The sequence below is a fragment of the Staurois parvus genome, unplaced genomic scaffold, assembly GCF_062004578.1.
Source record: "Staurois parvus isolate SC_StPar_1 unplaced genomic scaffold, SC_StPar_1.0 ptg000437l, whole genome shotgun sequence".
Lineage (NCBI taxonomy): Eukaryota > Metazoa > Chordata > Amphibia > Anura > Ranidae > Staurois > Staurois parvus.
Genome location: NW_028318233.1, coordinates 856746 through 874386, shown reverse-complemented (window position 1 = coordinate 874386; position 17641 = coordinate 856746). Strand labels below are relative to the sequence as shown.

At 41.4% G+C, this 17641-nt stretch overlaps 1 protein-coding gene across 1 annotated transcript in view; it reads right to left on the bottom strand.

The window, feature by feature from the left end:
- LOC149454138 (hexokinase-1) overlaps positions 1-17641 on the bottom strand; it is an 86117-nt gene that overhangs the window by 35245 nt on the left and 33231 nt on the right. Inside the window, exons 3-4 of the mRNA XM_089687743.1 lie at positions 4925-5073; positions 1108-1227 (exon numbers count right to left, since the gene is read on the bottom strand). Of these exons, the coding sequence (XP_089543869.1) occupies positions 1108-1227; positions 4925-5073 (269 nt within the window). The remainder of the gene's footprint in view (positions 1-1107; positions 1228-4924; positions 5074-17641) is intronic.

Below are 17641 nucleotides of genomic sequence, written 5' to 3'. Positions count from 1 at the left end.
CCCAAATAATCTATTGTTGCAGTGCCCCCCCCCCTTTCCCCCACACCCCTTAATCAAGCCACACCTGTTCTCCTAGGTTGACATTTTTGCTACTGGTTGCATTCCACCTGAATTCTGGGTAAATGATATGGTACACCCTGTTGAATCTCAAATTCTGTATTCAATAAAATACTTGAACAAGAAAAAATTATATAATGGACTCAGGGGTTTGGCTCGTACAGCATAAAAACCTAGCTATTTGGGCATCCAGGAGGCACAGGTGCACTCTGCAGCTTAAATGAGTACACTGTTAACAACAACGTATTGCAACTTGTGATTGACCATGGCAGGCTCCCATGGCAGGCTCCCCGCAGCAGATTTCACACTGCTCATGTGCCTTTTAGGTGCCCAAACAAGCCAGGTTTTTACCCTGTACAAGCCAAACTATCCAAGTGCACCCCTAAAGCCCAGCATCCCTTGCAGAGATTTCCCCCTTTTATTTCTGTGAGACCAGGACCAGAAATTTGGTCTGGTTTGACAATGTGGACCAATTGGTACAATACTAACAGAATGTAATAATATACTGTACTTTATTATGATATGCCATACCTTTACATGTCCATATACAGTATATCACTTTCACTTTTTTTCATGTCTTTTGTCCTTACTCTGCTACTCATTATATTCTTTCAGATGATACCATTGATAATTTTCCTTACTGATAAACTTGTTGAGTATACATCATAACAAGCTTGATTGTAGCTCTTTAACCAATAACATTCATTTCATTAACGTTTGTTAATATGGAAGTTAAGTCACACTTCGTTACATTACCTTTTTGTACCGTTTTTACATTTTATTTTACTTAAAATGTCTATTAAACATTTAAGGTTTAAAAAACAAAATAAATAAATGTATAACCTCATAGGGAGTGTAGCTAAAATGTGATATCTCATCATTTCCTGTTTCTCTATTCTGGGACAGGAAGTGAGGGGAAATCTCTCCAATGGCAAAACAGGCCACAATTAAAAAAAATTATCCCATAAGGTATCTGGGTTATTAGATGTACAGCCTTTCCATCAGCCTTCAGTTTCTTTGAATAATATTCATAAACAAGGCACATCTTACCTCATCTAATTTAGATTGCATGCATGGGAAGGAAAAGGTGAATCCGACAGGCAGCTTCTTGTCTTTGATCTGCTTCTTCTCCATGAAATCTCCCAGGCATTCGGCAACATGGTCAAAGAGCTTTTGAAAGACAACAATGTTCTTCTATGAGTCACACGAATCATAGTGCTACATAAAAGGCAGTTTACATAGCTGAAGCCTTCTGTTATTATACTCTACCGTCCAGTGCTGGTAAGAATGGGCACCCTGTGTCACTATGGGCCTTGTGTATAAAAATTGTAGGAAAGGAATAATGAAGATAAACAATCCCCTAAAGAAAGGAAACACTTTTCAGGTATTTCTTAAGATGCTTCACACTGGAATAGTGTCTTAGACTACTGCTTTTTATCTCAATAGTACAGGTTCAAGTAAAACAAGGTAAATGAACCAGCCATTGCTTCCCTTTTTATGCCATCTGTAATATACAGTGTTTCTCAAGCAGGTACATCTGGGTTCACCCGTGTGGGGGTTGGGGGCCATGAGCACGGGACCCAGTATATTCTTGATCAATGGCATGAGTTGCCATGATGCGGGCTGGCCGTCCGTAAGTACTATAACAACCAATGACACTCTAGTGCTAGGACACACGGCAGCTTTTGATGCTATGGCGAAGTTGGCCATTCGTCTGCACCGTGGCAAAGCATGACTCTGATTCAGGGGCAGGTGGCATATAGGACTGCCTCCAGTATTCAGAACACATAAGTCATCTAGTCCTCCTCTACCTCCTGCTGGAGACAAAATGTAGGGCTCTGATGTGAAGAAAGGACTGTGTGACTGGGAGACGTAGGGATGGGGGGGGGCTCTGTGGTGATGGGGGGACTCTGAGGTCATGGGGGTACTCATATATAGGGGGTCTCTGATGTATAGGAGAAACCTCAGAAAGAAACAGAGGACTCTGATTACTGAAAGAGGGGACATCTGATGAGATGGGGGCTCTGAAGTGATGGGGGAATCTCTAATGAGGCAGATGTGTACAGCGTCATGGGCTCAGGTTACCCATTGATAACATTTACGTTTTTTACATTGTAGACTGGGGTGCCTCAAGATTTTGCATACTTTGCATACCTGCATAAAGGGTTTAAGGACCAAAAAAAGGTTAAGAAATGCTGATATACAATACTATATCTGCCATACAAATCCTATGCCAATGTTTTTCACCTAGAGGACACTTGTGACAGGTTCAGATGGTAATTCAGTTGATGGGCTGAAGATTAAGCAGACCACAAAAAAAGAAAAATTATATATATCTATATATATATCTATATATATATATATATATATATATATATATATATATAAATAACAGGTCCACAATATAAGGGACTGCTTTGGAAAACATTTGTATTATCAGGGGCACATACATTGTACATATGTCAAAGGTTACTTACAATGACTTAATCTGCACATTTAGGGGTATTTGGTGTAGACTGGTTATTACCATGATGAGCCCTATTTAATTAGTTTCAGAAACAGCAGCCTGTGGCTGCTCCGATCAAAGTGGGATTTCATACAAACCATTTTTTATTTGCATAGACTGGAAATGAGTTAGAATCCCTGTCAGTTTTTATTTCAGTCTGCGTCCTCATTGAGGAGATTTCCCCACTGCTTTCTGTCCTGGTGACCACTTGTGATCAGGTCAGATAATGAGAGGACATATCTACAGGCAAATACAGATAGCAATAAAAACCTGACAGATGTTCTAACTCTTCTCAACTCTACTGAGTTTGTTTTGCCATCATGAGGTCAGGAAGTTAAGAGAAACCTCCCTTGAGGGGGTAATTATACAGTCTAAACCTGACAGAGGTTCTTCCTTAACTAAATTCAAATAAGAGAATGAGTCTATGGATTAGACAGTATTAAAGCCAAAGACAGGCAGCCAAACAGAATTATTAGAAAGAAACCAACAATGGCAGCTATATATTTTGCATGACATAAAGGATATAAGGACAAACCTGTACTCATGTCTAATTTAGTGTCAACCAAGCACTTGAATATCAATCTCTAATTCAATTTAAAAGAAAATAAATGGTTACGTATTTTGGGATTAGTGCTAATGCTGTTAAAAATGTTAGAATATTACAGGTAATGAAGGAAAATAGCAAACACCAAAGGTGGACCATTCCATTTAAACAAAGCTACATGGCATTTTCCAGCAGAGCAGATGCTGCATTTATTGGAATGCTGAAGGATTTACTTGGGTAAAGAGAAAACACAAAGGTTTATTGTATTCATCAGCTTACTACTGGGTTTTGTTTCTTTAACAATCCTATGTGGCCCTCCTAGAAGTGATGATTAATAGCCAGCTGACTAGCTGCAATTCACTATTATTCTTTCGGATGGGGTATATATGAGAAACACTAAGAGCCATCCCCTTGCATCTGTTAGCTCCGACCACACAGCCACTGGGATACAATATTACTACTTTGGGCTACCAAGGCATTCTAGAACATAGCTGAAGCTACTGGTAGGCCCACTATGCATGAAATCACCGCTTTACCAGCAAAATGATCACAATAGGATTGCTTTCCATCAATGTATAAAAAAGATCATGGAGCAAACATTTGACTATGCTCTGAAACCATTGTGTATGCTTTGATTGTAAGATTGTTGACTATATTGACATAGTTTCTCGTAAAACCTTGAAAATCACAATAAAATCCTATTGAAAATAAATGAACCTTTGTCTAAAACATATATCTTCACAATTAAAGGATGTCCAATGTACTTTTTCCACACGGGCCATTTTTTAGCTGTTGACATGTACTTTATTAGCAACAAAGTAGGGAAAACTTGGGATCTGTTTTTGGGTAAGAAGCTACTAAGCTGCCACATAAATGAGGCTACCCCAGGGATTCAGTTTTAACAATGGGGACATAATCAGCATTTTTCATCATAAAGTGACAGCATATTTAAAACATACAGTGCCATGGAGCGTGATGGCACCATTGTACTTGCACATGTGTAAGCTGGCCATACAATAAAATAATATAGTTTGAAAACTTTCATTTCAGGACCATTCTTTTGATTTTCGAATTGTTAGCGGGGCCAAACTGACGTTCATTTTTAACTGCAGTTTTAAGAAAATTCTAAGAAGTAGAATGGAAAATTATTTTTGAACAAATCAATTTCTAACAATGAATGTGCTCTTCGTTCAGACAATTACAATAATTTCAAAATCAAAGGTTAAAATCAAATATAATTTTGAAGTACTTTTGAATGACATTCAACAGTCATTAAATGTACTCATGAGAATTTTCACCCAATGTTCACCCAAACCGTTGTTCATTAATCTACTAGTGTGTGGTCAGCATTAGACTTCACTTGTCATTTATTGAGAAGAATCTGATGAACCCCACTTTTATCAAGTCACACGAAACCTCTTCAAGTAGTACAACCAGTGCAAAAACACCTGGTGTCTATATAGTGGTGGTAGTTTGGCCCAAGATATTTGCTCTGAGGCCCATCTTCTCCACCATCTTGGTGGTCACCTAAGGCTCTTCATACATGGTTATTTATTTTTTCATTTAGCCAGTGGGCTGAATCCTCCCCATTGCTGTCAGAATACACTGATCATCCTAAATGTTTCCAACATTTTCCTTCAACAGAAAACGATTACAAAATTGAAAGAGAACGGCCCAGCAATGACCTCCAGGAGGGTCTGCAGATCTGACACCAATATGCAAATACACGTCAATGGTAAATAAGGTTAATGACAGCTTGGACTTCATTCAGAGTCAGGTCCAAATACTAGAAGCACTTAAATACTAGAAGCACTTACCCTAGTGCCTGTGCCATGGATAATGTCCTCTGGTGTATCATAGATCTCACTCTCCATCTGCACCGTTTGTTTCTTTTCATGAGAAACCTTTACTCGTAGTATCCGAAAATGTGACCCCCCGAGATCCAGAGCGATGAAATCTCCCTTTTCTATTAAACAAGACCAGAGTTATGTATTTCTGCTGACACACACAAATGCTTCCATATCCTATATAGTTAAAAGACATCAGGATAGTTTGTTAAAATTAGAGTCATTTCACTTCACCAATAACACAAAGTAAACACTGCAACAGATGTCCATTTATCCTGCCTGAGTGATCTCAAGAGATAAGGTTTAGCTAAACACTTTATAATTCCAAAAGCAAATATTAAATTGTCACTCTGCAGGTAATGTGGTGACAATGTCATTAAACACTGAACAGTAGGCTAAACATCTGTAAATGTGTGAGATTAAAGCTGAACAGACAAGAGGTTGGATATTCAACTGAAATACACATGTGGGAACGGTATTAGCTGCCAAAGGATTTTTAATACTGGGTTTTAAGTCTTGTGGTTTGGGCTTCCTGCCAGACAGCACAGCCAGATCCTTAACCCTTAATACATCACAATTTGGTCTAGAACAACAGTCAAAACTGACCTCAGCTTACAGACTGGACAGTGAAGAAGCAGAAGTACATTGAAGGGGTCATTCCATTGTTTACTCTGCTCTCCCCTCCGGTCAAGATTTTCAATTCTAAGTTGTAAGTCTTGTGGTTCGGGCTTCCTGCCAGACAGCACAGCCAGATCCTTAACCTTTAATACATCACAATTTGGTCTAGAACAATGGTCAAAACTGACCTCAGCTTACAGACTGGACAGTGAAGGAGTAGAAGCACACTGATGGGGTCATTTCATTGTTTACTCTACTCTCCCCTCCGGTCAAGAAGTATAATTTCAGCACATGTACACTACAGTATAGATAAATATCTATGTAGCGCAAACTGTCTCGACTACCGTACCTCACTTTGCTCTAGGAAGCCACAGAAATGACAGAGGACTGATATCAAGTCTAATTCACTTTTTGTACATTTTACACATGATGCATTAGTTGGTCTTATCTGCCTGAAGCTGAAATCTGAAGCACTGTACACCAAGATGTCATGAAAGGGCACATCTAGCCAGCATTCCTGACATTCACCAGACACAATGCTACCAGTGATAGAATAGAACATATGATGTGGGACTGCTCACCTATTTGGACCCATATGTATAGTACACAGATGGCATAAACAACTGAGAGTGGCATTATCCATTCTCTATGCTATCCAAAATGAAAACGTTTTAGCTATACTTTGAAAACTGATGTGTTTCTATAGTTTATCGCACACTTTGTGCTGTCCTTATGACATGAACCAGCTTGTGAGATGACGGTGAATAAAACTCCTTTACTGTAATTGGCATTTGTACAAATATGACATAAAACTCTTATCTACACTTTGCAGATCCATCCTTGTGGTTTCTGCAATGAAACTCGAACACCCTATAGTGCATACAGTAAGTTATAATATATCTCCTATTGCATTTCTGTTTTACCGCCAATTAGAAAAATAATTTAAAATACATTCTTGCAAGTGCAAAAGATGGAGCCAAAGGGGCATCACATACTGTGCATTGCTGTTATTGCTTAGATGTACTTTGTATACCTGTGACTATTTAGATTATCTTTTACATAGTGAGATGGATACAGAATAAGAGTTATTTATTTTTACAAAGCATAGTAGATATAAGAGAAATTTGTGAAAGCCACTGTAGGTTCCCAGGTAAACACACACAGAATGTATGAAGACAAACCACAAAAAAGAAGCATGCTCACAGATAAGCCATTGTGTATGTGCTTACTGGTTGCGGCAAGAGGTGGCAAGGTCACCGGGCATCAGAGTCATGTCAATAGCAAGTTCATACAAAAAGACAGATGGCTGAGTCCTAGAGATCAATCAGCAATGAACACAATTGAGGTCATCCCTGAAGGTGAGGAACTCTCTTTCTTTATGTGCTATGCATGTATCCCACCAATATCACTGCGTGTGTAGTTGCTGTGCATGTTACTTATACGTACATGTTACAACATGCCAAGTGTAATAATCCCTATCAATCAAATCTGAATTCCTGTATGCGGTTAATACAATATATATAATATATGTAGTCTGGGTATTAATTCCTTTTTAATTTCACATGCCTTAATTAGAGCGTTTCTCTGAATTTACACGCACACCAAGCCATCTAGCAGAAATGAGAGGGAATGGAACAAACTAAATTACTGCTAGAGGTGCCTATTCATGGTTTTAAGTGAGCTTGTATAGCATTTTACATTTTGGGGCCCCATGCACACTAGGTCTCTAGCCCCAATGCATGAGGCTCTGATGTTTAATTGGGGGCACAGGTGCCCCATCCAACCCTGCTGCCGGCAGCCTGTTAAATTCTATGTGAGGCTGACAGCTGCTCTGGCTGGACAGTGCACCGAATGCTGCTAGTGTTTAATGCACTATTCTCCTAGAGATGGATGCCCAGAAAGCTAGAATTCTGCCTGGAGTGTACAGGGCCCTAAATGCCGGTACCACTCGGTACAGTGTTCAGCACTGATCAGCGGCAGCCTACCACAAACTTTGACAGGCTTCCTAAATCGGGGTTAGATGTTGCACCTGTCCTTCTCCAGCAAAGTAAAAATCCTGGGAAGGATAACCAACTCTTAAATGGACCTGCATGCAAGGGGCCTAAAAGTTCTACCTAAGGTCTCATTCTTACTGCTATTGGCAAACCAACATTTCTACGTGTTTAGAGGACATTAGTGACAGCATATAGCTTTAGAAAAGGTAAAAGAAGAAAAAGTAGCGCTTGGTGAGTGGCAAGAGAGGGTGAGGACTATTGCAACTAAATATGTACTAATACTATGATCAAAATATATATTAAAAGAGTATGTAGATATTCTATATAGTCCATGAAATAAAACAGCTAAAGTTCGTAAGTCCATAGACATAAAGTCTAAATAAACTGTAGGAAAGCAGCCAGCTATCAGAGCAGAAGACGCTAGGGAGAAATATGAGAAACACAAAGCAGCGCTTTCTGAGTGTAGTATGAAGAAACAACGGTTTAATAGGATAAAAATTGGCAACTGACAAGAAATAAATGCAATCAGGCACATAGCAGACAGGCAGATGACCTTCTCACTGCCCACACAGCCAGACCGCTGCACGTGCTGTGTATCTGGAACGCTGCACGTGCTGTGTATCTGGACCGCTGCACGTGCTGTGTATCTGGACCGCTGCACGTGCTGTGTATCTGCTGCTCAGCTGTGCTGGTGGGTTCCACAGCTCCAAGACTATCCGCGAGACTGTCAGCTGTGACGTCACGGGTGGTGCAGGTAGGAGAATGGGCTGGTGTGTGTTTGGAGCATGTGTGCTCCTTTGTCGAACAGTTTGAAAAAGTAGGCAGGACCTTGGAAACATGTTTCGGTCCGCCTTCCCCCACAGCCTAACACGTTCTCCTGTCTGTCTTCCTGTAACTGCCAAGACTGAAAGGAGAGACACCGCCGATCTATCATCTTGCAGCGGGTTCCTGCTTGTGCCCTGCAGCCCTATCAGTCCATCCAGATTGTGGTGAGCTGTATATCGCCCCACCACTCGGACACTTGAAGCAGTCTACAGCCTTTCAGATGTAAGTGAGAATGTCCCATGAGAATGCCCTTACCAGTAGTTGAAAGGCCTTACCCGAAAGTTAGGGAAAATCAGGTCACAGTAAGCAAATGAAACTAAATCAGAGAGGGGCATTAATTAGACGAAAGCTTTCAGTAGTAAAGGTTACAGCAGTCATCTTGTCGTGTTTTCTGTTAAGCTAGGCATAAACACTGTGAATTTTGTCTGGTTTCTGATTAACTGCCCTAAATTTACTCAGTGGGTGGCCCTGTTAGGCTCCTCCAGACCAATATTCCTGAAAAATCAAAGGAGCCAGGAAAAAAACTGTTTGCCCAACAGGGCCTGAGTCCAATCAGATGCAACCACTGTTCATGGAATTTTGACAGTTGGCAGAGCCGGATGTCAAAATACAATAGATACAGTGGGAGAATCGTCCATCTGCGCGATTTAGGAGAAAATATATATCTGTGTGGCCAGCTTTAGGCAAGAATTTTAAACGTTTTAAACAATCAGTGCAGGTTTACTTTACATTTAAAAAAAAAACCAGTTGCTACAATTGCTCAAGCACCTCTGACAGTGCTATGATGTGTCCCAAATGTCACTGTCACTTTGCTGACAGATTGGTATGCATGTTAATGTGTTAAAAAAAACCTAAACAAAGGAATGTAAATACAAAGAAACTAATATTAAATACTGTCATTATATGTATTATTCATACACAGATATCAGAATACAGTATTTGTTGTGTTCATGATCTTTTATATAACCCTGCTACACTGTTAATCCAACATGTGACCATATAATAATGTTTAATATACAAGATACCTACAATATAGGTAGTTTTACTGAGTTCAAGGAATGAACAGGTGCTGGTAATGCTATCAGAAACAGACTGAATCAATCTTACACGCTCTGTCCTTCTCATTTTTTTAGCGCCCTGTATTTTTAACCAGTGTGTATCTCAGCTGTCATTAGTCCATACCTAAATATGGGAACAGAAGTAACCAGAGTCGCTGCAGCACAAATGTCTTCTTAGAAATGTCACAGAGCGAATGTTATCAAACTGTTCTAATGAGCTCACCACTCTGAAGGTACCCATAAACAAAAGACAGTGATTGCCCAACTGGACTGACACGAGATTGTCCTTTAGAATAATTGTGTCCTAAACATGTATGTCAGTACAGGGAATGTATGCATCTTTATGCCCAGTGCCAGCATTATTCCTGTAGAATAATAGCAATCATCATGAGCAATTTATCAATTCTTTCCCCAAGATTGGTCAGCCCAGACGTTTCTGCACATGCCACTTTGATTCTCAGACATAAAGTCATTCCCTAACTCAGCACTAAAGCCTCGGATATTCTATTCTGTTGAGATAGATGTTTATCATCCAACGGCTTGCTATAGGGGCACTCATGTGGCCTCGATCCTGGGCCAGGCTGTATGGGTCTATAGATACGCATAGTGCAGCAAAGCCCTGCCTCCCAGTACCTCCTCATGGGCTTTGACTAACACTAGCGGAAGTCCATGGCTCCCACTGCTGCCTAGTCTCCTGTGAGAGGAGAGAGAAGGGAAAAGAGTTGCTGCAGATAGATACAGGGCTGGATCAAGATCAGGCTCAGGTAGGAGATTAAAAGGGGGACTGAGGGAAGCAACTTTTCAAAAGTTATTTTACCTTAATGCAGAGAATGCCTCTTACAACCATTTTAATATATGTCTGAATAGACCTAAAAAAATTCCTATTCCTTGATTTTTCCAAGGAGGTTCAGAAAAAGCAAGTTCGGTTTCAAAAAGAGGCTTAAAGTGATATTAAAGACTTAAATTATGAAAAAAAAACACATCATGCTTACCTGCTCTCTGCAGTGGTTTTGCACAAAGCAGCCCGGATCCTCCTCTTCACGAGTCCCCAGCCGGCCCCCCCACCTGGCCCCTTCCTCCTGTTGTGTACCACAACAGCAAGCAGTTTGCTATGGGGGCACCCGCTGCTCAGTGTGTCCAATAACACATGGAGCCGTGACTTGGCCCCACTCCCTCTCTGTCCTCATTGGCTCTCTGGCTGTGATTGACAGCAGTGGGAGCCAATGGCTCCAGCTGCTGTCTCAGCCAATGAGGGGAGGGAGTCCCGGGATTGCGGAGACTCCAGTGCACATCACTGGAATGAGAGGAGGCTTAGGTGAGTATTGGGGGGGGGGCTGCTGCACAGAGAAGGTTCATTCCTTCTAGCATAGAATGCATGAAGGTAAAAAACCTTGAGCCATTACACGCACTTTAAAAAGCTGATGATATGATAGAATTTTTTGTGATCTTGCAAGTTCACGGGCAGGAAAAATAAAAGAAATTAAAAATAGAGGCAGGAAGATAACAATTAAAAAATTAAATTTAAGTTATTACATTTACAGTGCAGTGCTGGAAACTGGAGACTTTGTAGAGACTCAGGAAGGGTGACGTCTAAAATCCTGGGACCAGGTTTTGCAGACAACTGGCACATTGATGTGTGTGCAGGGCTTTTAATAGAGTCAGGACTGTAGTTCTGGGCTTCATCCCCTGCAGAGAGAGGAGGACTCTGCCCAGGAGTCAAAGAGGACTCCACCTAGAAGACGTGGAAGCATGTGCAGCAAAGGGCCGCTGGTTGTGTGCAGTTTGTTGGAGGATTGTCTGTAGAAGACAATCAAGGGCCTGAAATGTAATGTTAAAGCAGCAGTGCTGCATGTGTAAGCCAGGAGACCGATGATCAGTTTGTAAACCCCGGGAAGAGGAACACATTGATTTCTGTAACTTTGTTTTTAATAAAAGTGGGTAGAAGCCCTAAAAAGACTGGAGCGAGTGTCTATATCCTTAATAATACAATACCATTTGAAGCTAGTAATGTATACACACATGTATGTATTTAACATCTCTAACTTTCAGTTTCTCTAGTTCCTCATCACTATTCCACTTTTTTCTCCTTGTTAACAATACACCTTATTAAATTGGCTGTTTGTATTGCAGTTGAACAAAAAATGGAAAGCACACTAACCTATAACTAGCCCTTGTAGTGAGGAGCACATGGAAGACGCATGTCACAAAGCAAACAAAAATTCCCAGCTCACATACCAGCCAGCCGGCAAAAAACAACATTGACACTGTCTAACATATCACATTAACAACAAGGGGTTCAGTTTGCACACATCTGCAAATATATATGCATGCTGCAGAGGCCATGTCACAACACCTAGTGTACTGCAGCCCTAACAATTTTGAGAGTCACCCAAGTTGGAGCACATATATAACAATGGATAGATTAAGGGCAGGTATGCCTGGAGGGATCCCACCCCTCCTTAACCACCACCAGTCCTTCGCCTCCAGGCCATTTCTGTTACATTTTGTTCAACAATCAGTACTTTTTGCTAGAAAATTATTGAACCCCCAAACGTTACATATTTTTAAAGCAGAGGCCCTAGAGAATAAATTGGTGGGTTTTTTAATTTCTAATGTCACACAATTTTTGAGCAGCGTTTTTTCAAAGGCAATTTTTTGGGCAAAGAATTGGGTCTTTGAGACCCCAAATCCCTCCTCTGCACTTCAAAGTATTTTTTAATGCTTTTATTTTTTTGAAAATGGTGCTGTTTACTTCCGAGTAATCCCGAAGTGATGTCATGTCATCGCTTCTGGTTTACTATAATGGAGAGCCGATCAATGCTGATCCCAGCTTTGTTCGGCTGTCCTGCCAGCCGGCTGGTCAGGAAAAAACACGATACAAATGTTATAGATTGAGTTGCAGTCCAGTGACTAAAATAAGTATTTGCTTGACCAACCAACAATAATTCTGGCTCCCACAGACTGGCATTGTGCTCATGTAGTATACAGATTAGTCCTGTTAATTTAAGAAGGTGCTCCTAACGACAACTCGTTATGTGTATAAAAGACACCTGACCACAGAATCTCTTTCTTCCATTCAAACCTCACAATCACCATGGGCAAGACCAAAGAGCTGTCAAAGGACGTCAGGAACAAGGTTGTAGACCTGCACAAGGCTGGAATGGGCTTCAAGACCATCAGCAAGAAGCTTGGTGAGAAGGTGATAACTACTGGAGAGATTATTCGCAAATGGAAGAAATACAAAATAATCGCTCTCGGTCTGGAGCTCCATGCATGTTTTCACCTCGTGGGGTAAGGATGATCATGAGAAAAGTGAGAAATCAGCCCAGAACTACACAGGAGGAGCTTGTGAATGATCTCAAGGCAGATGGGACCACAGTCACCAAACAAACCATTGGTAACATAACACAATCTGCTGCCATGGATTGAAATCCTGCTGCGCCTGCAAGGTCCCCCTCCTCAAGAAAGCACATGTACAGGCCTGTCTAAAGTTTGCTAATGAACATCTAAATGATTCAGAGTAGGATTGGGAGAAAGTGCTGTGGTCAGATGAGACCAAAATTGAGCTCTTTGGCATTAATGTGACCCACCATGTTTGGAAGAAGAAAAATGCTGACTATGACCCTAAGAACACCATGCCTATAGTCAAGTACGGAGGTGGAAACATTATGCTTTGGAGATTTTTCTCTGCTAAAGATACAGGCCAACTTTGCCGCATCGAGAGGCCAATGGACGAGGCCATGTATTATATAAATCTTGGATGAGAACCTTCTTCCCTCAGTCAGAACACTGAAGATGGGTCATGGATGGGTCTTCCAGCATAGCAATAGCCCAAAACATACCGCCAAGGCAAAAAAGAAGCACATTAGGGTCATGGAGTGGCCTAGCCAGTCTCCAGACCTTAATCCTATAGAAAATTTATAGAGGGAGCTGAAACTTCGGGTTGCCAAGCAACAGCCAAGAAACCTTAAGGATTTAGAGAAGATCTGTAAAGAAGAGTGGACCAAATACCCTCCTGAGATGTGTGCAAATCTGGTAACCAACTACAAGAAACATCTTACCTTTGTGCTTGCCAACAAGGGTTTCTCCACCAAGTACTAAGTCATGTTTAGCTTGGGGATCACATTATTTTATTTACTGAACTGAAACTCAGTTCATAACATTTGTATTGTATCATGTGCTTTTTCTAGATTTTCGGTTGATATTCTGTCTCTATCATTTAAAATACACATATGATAACAATTATAGACCCTTCATTTCTTTGTAAGTGGGCAAAACTTACAAAATCTGAAGGGGATCAAATAATTATTTTCCCCACTATATATTTGCTGATGTATGCAAATTAATGCCCTTGTTTTTAACGTGAACTGTTAGACAGGGTCTTTTTTGTTTCTTGCAGGCTGGTTGGTAACTGTGTGCATCAATAGGAAAACACAGCCTCCCGTCTTAGGGTATCAAGGCACTATCCCTACTCTTTCCTTCATTAGGCTAACAGACTGATTGGACCTAATACTCCTTTTCCTGTGAAAATCAGAAGTTCAGGGAAGTAGAACTAACAGAGCAGGAGCCAACAGTATTGAATGCTGTAAGCTTCAAGTGCTGGGGTATGAACCTCTGAGGGCTTAAAGAATGCTAATTTAACCCTTTCTCACCCAATATGCCACCCATTTAAAAAGTTCTGAATGCCAGGAGACGTGAAAGATCACCCAATCAAGTGACCACTGTGGCTGGCTGTCACAGCAGTCACATGATTGGAGGCTGGTGAAAGACAAATAGGACCAAGAGCTAACTTTCACAGCTCAGTCTCTGTGCTGGGAGTGTGCAGTGAGCGCACTCTCAGCACAAAACCAATGGCCACCCAACTATGCATATGTGCGGCATGTGGTCACCCTTTTGCTGCCGCATATATGTGTTATGCAGTTGGCAAGGGGTTAAGCTATAGATATACACTATATTGTCAAAAGTATTGGGACACCCCTCCAAATAATTGGATTCAGGTGTTCCAATCACCTCCATAGCAACTGGGAACAACAGCAATTCAGCCATGAAGTGGTAGGCCACATAAAATGACAGAGGGGGTCAGCACATGCTGAATGGCACAGTACACAGAAGTCACCAACTGTTTGCAAATTCAATGGCTAAAGACCTACAAACTTCATGTGGCCTTCAGTATAGCACAACAGTGTGTAAAGAGCTTCATAGAATGGGTTTCCATGGCCGAGCAGCTGCATCCAAGCCTTACATCACCAAGTGGAATGCAAAGCGTCAGATGCAGTGGTGTAAAGCACGCTACCACTGGACTCTAGAGCAGTGGAGACGTGTTCTCTGGAGTGACAAATCACGCTGCTCTGTCTGACAATCCGATGGACGTGTCTAGGTTTGGCTGTTGCCAGGAGAACAGTACTTGACTGACTGCATTGTGCCAAGTGTAAAGTTTGGTGGAGGGGGGATTATGGTGTGGGGTTGTTTTTCAGGGGTTGGGCTTGGCCCCTTAGTTTCCGTGAAAGGAATTCTTAAGGTGTCAGCATACCAAGACATTTTGGACAATTTCACAACTTTGTGGGAACAGTTTGGGGATGGCCCCTTCCTGTTCCAACATGACTGCACACCAAGGCACAAAGCAAGGTCCATAAAGACATGGATGAGTGAGTTTGGGGTGGAGGAACTTGACTGGCCTGCACAGAGTCCTGGTCTCAACCCGATAGAACACCTTTTGGGATGAATTAGAACGGAGACTGCGAGCCAGGCCTTCTCGTGGAAGAATGGTCAAACATTCCCATAGACACACTTCTAAACCTTGTGGACAGCCTTCCCAGAAGAGCTGAAGCTGTTATGGCTGCAAAGGGTGGGCCAACTCAATATTGAACCCTACGGACTAAGACTGGGATGCCATTAAAGTTCATGTGTGTAAAGGCAGGCCGACCAATACTTTTGGCAATATAGTGTATATCCCCCTGAGTGCATAATGATTAGAGTTCCTCGGAGTTCTGATCTTGACCTGTACAAACCAGTTTGTATGGGAAGTGCTTTCCTCACTGGGACAAAAATCTGGGGACACAACAGTAGCAAGAACACACTTAGATATAAGGCCTCATTCAGATGTTCTGTGTGGCCCTGTGTGAGTGGCCCCAGACACAAACAGTCTACATTCACGGCTCCTCACCCACACAGCTGTCAGACTGGGATTAGCGGCTCCATCTGGGCAGTCACTGCATCCCAATAGACGTGTGTGGGCTGCCTGAATGCAGCATCTGGCGGCTGGAGCCACAAAGACAAGGTGCTCATCCATGAGCTGCGGGTGTCAGGGCCCATCTGAATGAGACCTAAGAAGACCCAATAGGAAAGTCAGATATACAGGTATTACTACACAGAATTGGGGTTCTTTTAATCAATATAAATTATTTTGACCTTTGCCTGTCAAAGTGACCTCTAAAAATTCTGCAGACTATCAACCTCCAACTGAGACTAATGTAGTTACCACAAAAAAAAAAAAAAAGTGTGACGCCCATTTTAGAAGTACATCACTGCGTGACCTTTAAGATATTGTATTTGTCATAGCACGGGCTTATCACTTTTCAGAGACTGTGCCCTTTGCTGTCAGGGTAACGGCTTGTTCTCATCATACAAGCATCCTGATTCCCCTTCTAAGACCAGTAACCTAGGGAACCTTTCAAAACACTGTTCCCCTCGGCAGTGTAATGGCATGTAACCCCCCCCCAGAGATACACAAGCCACTCAGAGAACTGAGCAGTGATATCTCATACCACACGTTATAGATTTCACCTTCTCAACTGCCATCTGGTAAAGCCTTTCATGACAGACATATACTGTACATATAGGTTGCCATTATTGACCCCGTCTTCTGAGAATACTAATAGTCTGGCAGTCCTGCCATGTTTTGGCTTCACTGCTTTTCTAAGCTAGACAAACAATTTTGGCCCCCATTCACACTTGTGTTTTTCTGCTTGTATCCCTACACCTGACTAGGCCTGACTACACAGAATCCCATTCTCGGAGGTAGGTGTGCCCACAGCGGTGCAAAACTGACAGGTGGACCGTGTGAAAGGGGCCTTAGGGGGCCAGTTCACTCAAAACTAACATTTTCAGCTAGGGGTGGACTTTGGCAGGCTACAGTTTTCCACAGACATTAGAGGGATTTAATATGCGCATTTTAAAGCAGAAGACTTTTTACACACTATCCATAAAGCACATCGCTACCTTCAAATATTTTTTTTCATTTTGGTAATAAATGGGGCTAGGCCAGGCTTCGCCTCTCTACACTAAAACCCAATGACTTATATATAAAGACCCCATATTAGAAGGTGTGGGATCACTGGGTTGGACTGCACCATTAGTAGGCTGGAGAGGATGATTCTGGATTAAAGAGGGTGCATGGATGAGTGGTAAAGAATAAAAAATGGAGGACACTTACATTTGTTTTTGTAAAACGGCATTTTTATTATTATTACTATGTACATGACCCAGTTATACTTTACGCCTTCCACTTTCCCTCCAATGTTTTTCTCTTCACCATAGATTCTGGCTTTAGCTTCTCTCCCACACCATGGAGTCTCACTACCTCCATTGTATCCTCCACAACACTTTTGTAATAACCACAATGTCTGGTTAGACCTGGGAACTCAGGGATAGAGAGCATAATGCCAAAGATCCCTGAATGTATAAAAAGCCAGTTATTAAACCTGCCAGCATCTACGCAGGATTGAACTAGAATTGTGACATGATCCTTTACATATCTTATCTGTTCATACTTAGACTTAGGGAACATATATGTTAATAGCATAGGTCCTGATAGAGCATCCTGCAAAGGAGATTAGCTACTGGTTAACAGGCCCTTTCTCTAGCCTACTTATGGGTGAAGGAGAAAGTGGGTCATTCAAACTCACAATGAGATCAGAGAATGTCATCACTTATTGTGGCCTCATGTACAAGGGCGAGTGAGGGGCGGTAAAAATAGGTCCACAGTCTCTAAAAATGTGCAATGCTATATTTATATTTTATGCTAAACGATAATACTATAAAAGTGAATGTTTTGAAAACACAGAAATCTTATATTATATATATTGAAGACTCGCTATAGTGTATATCCTTAAAATATTATCCTTTATGCTGCTTTATTAAATAAGCTACAAGTATAGCTACAAATAATTTTTTTATATATATATATATATATT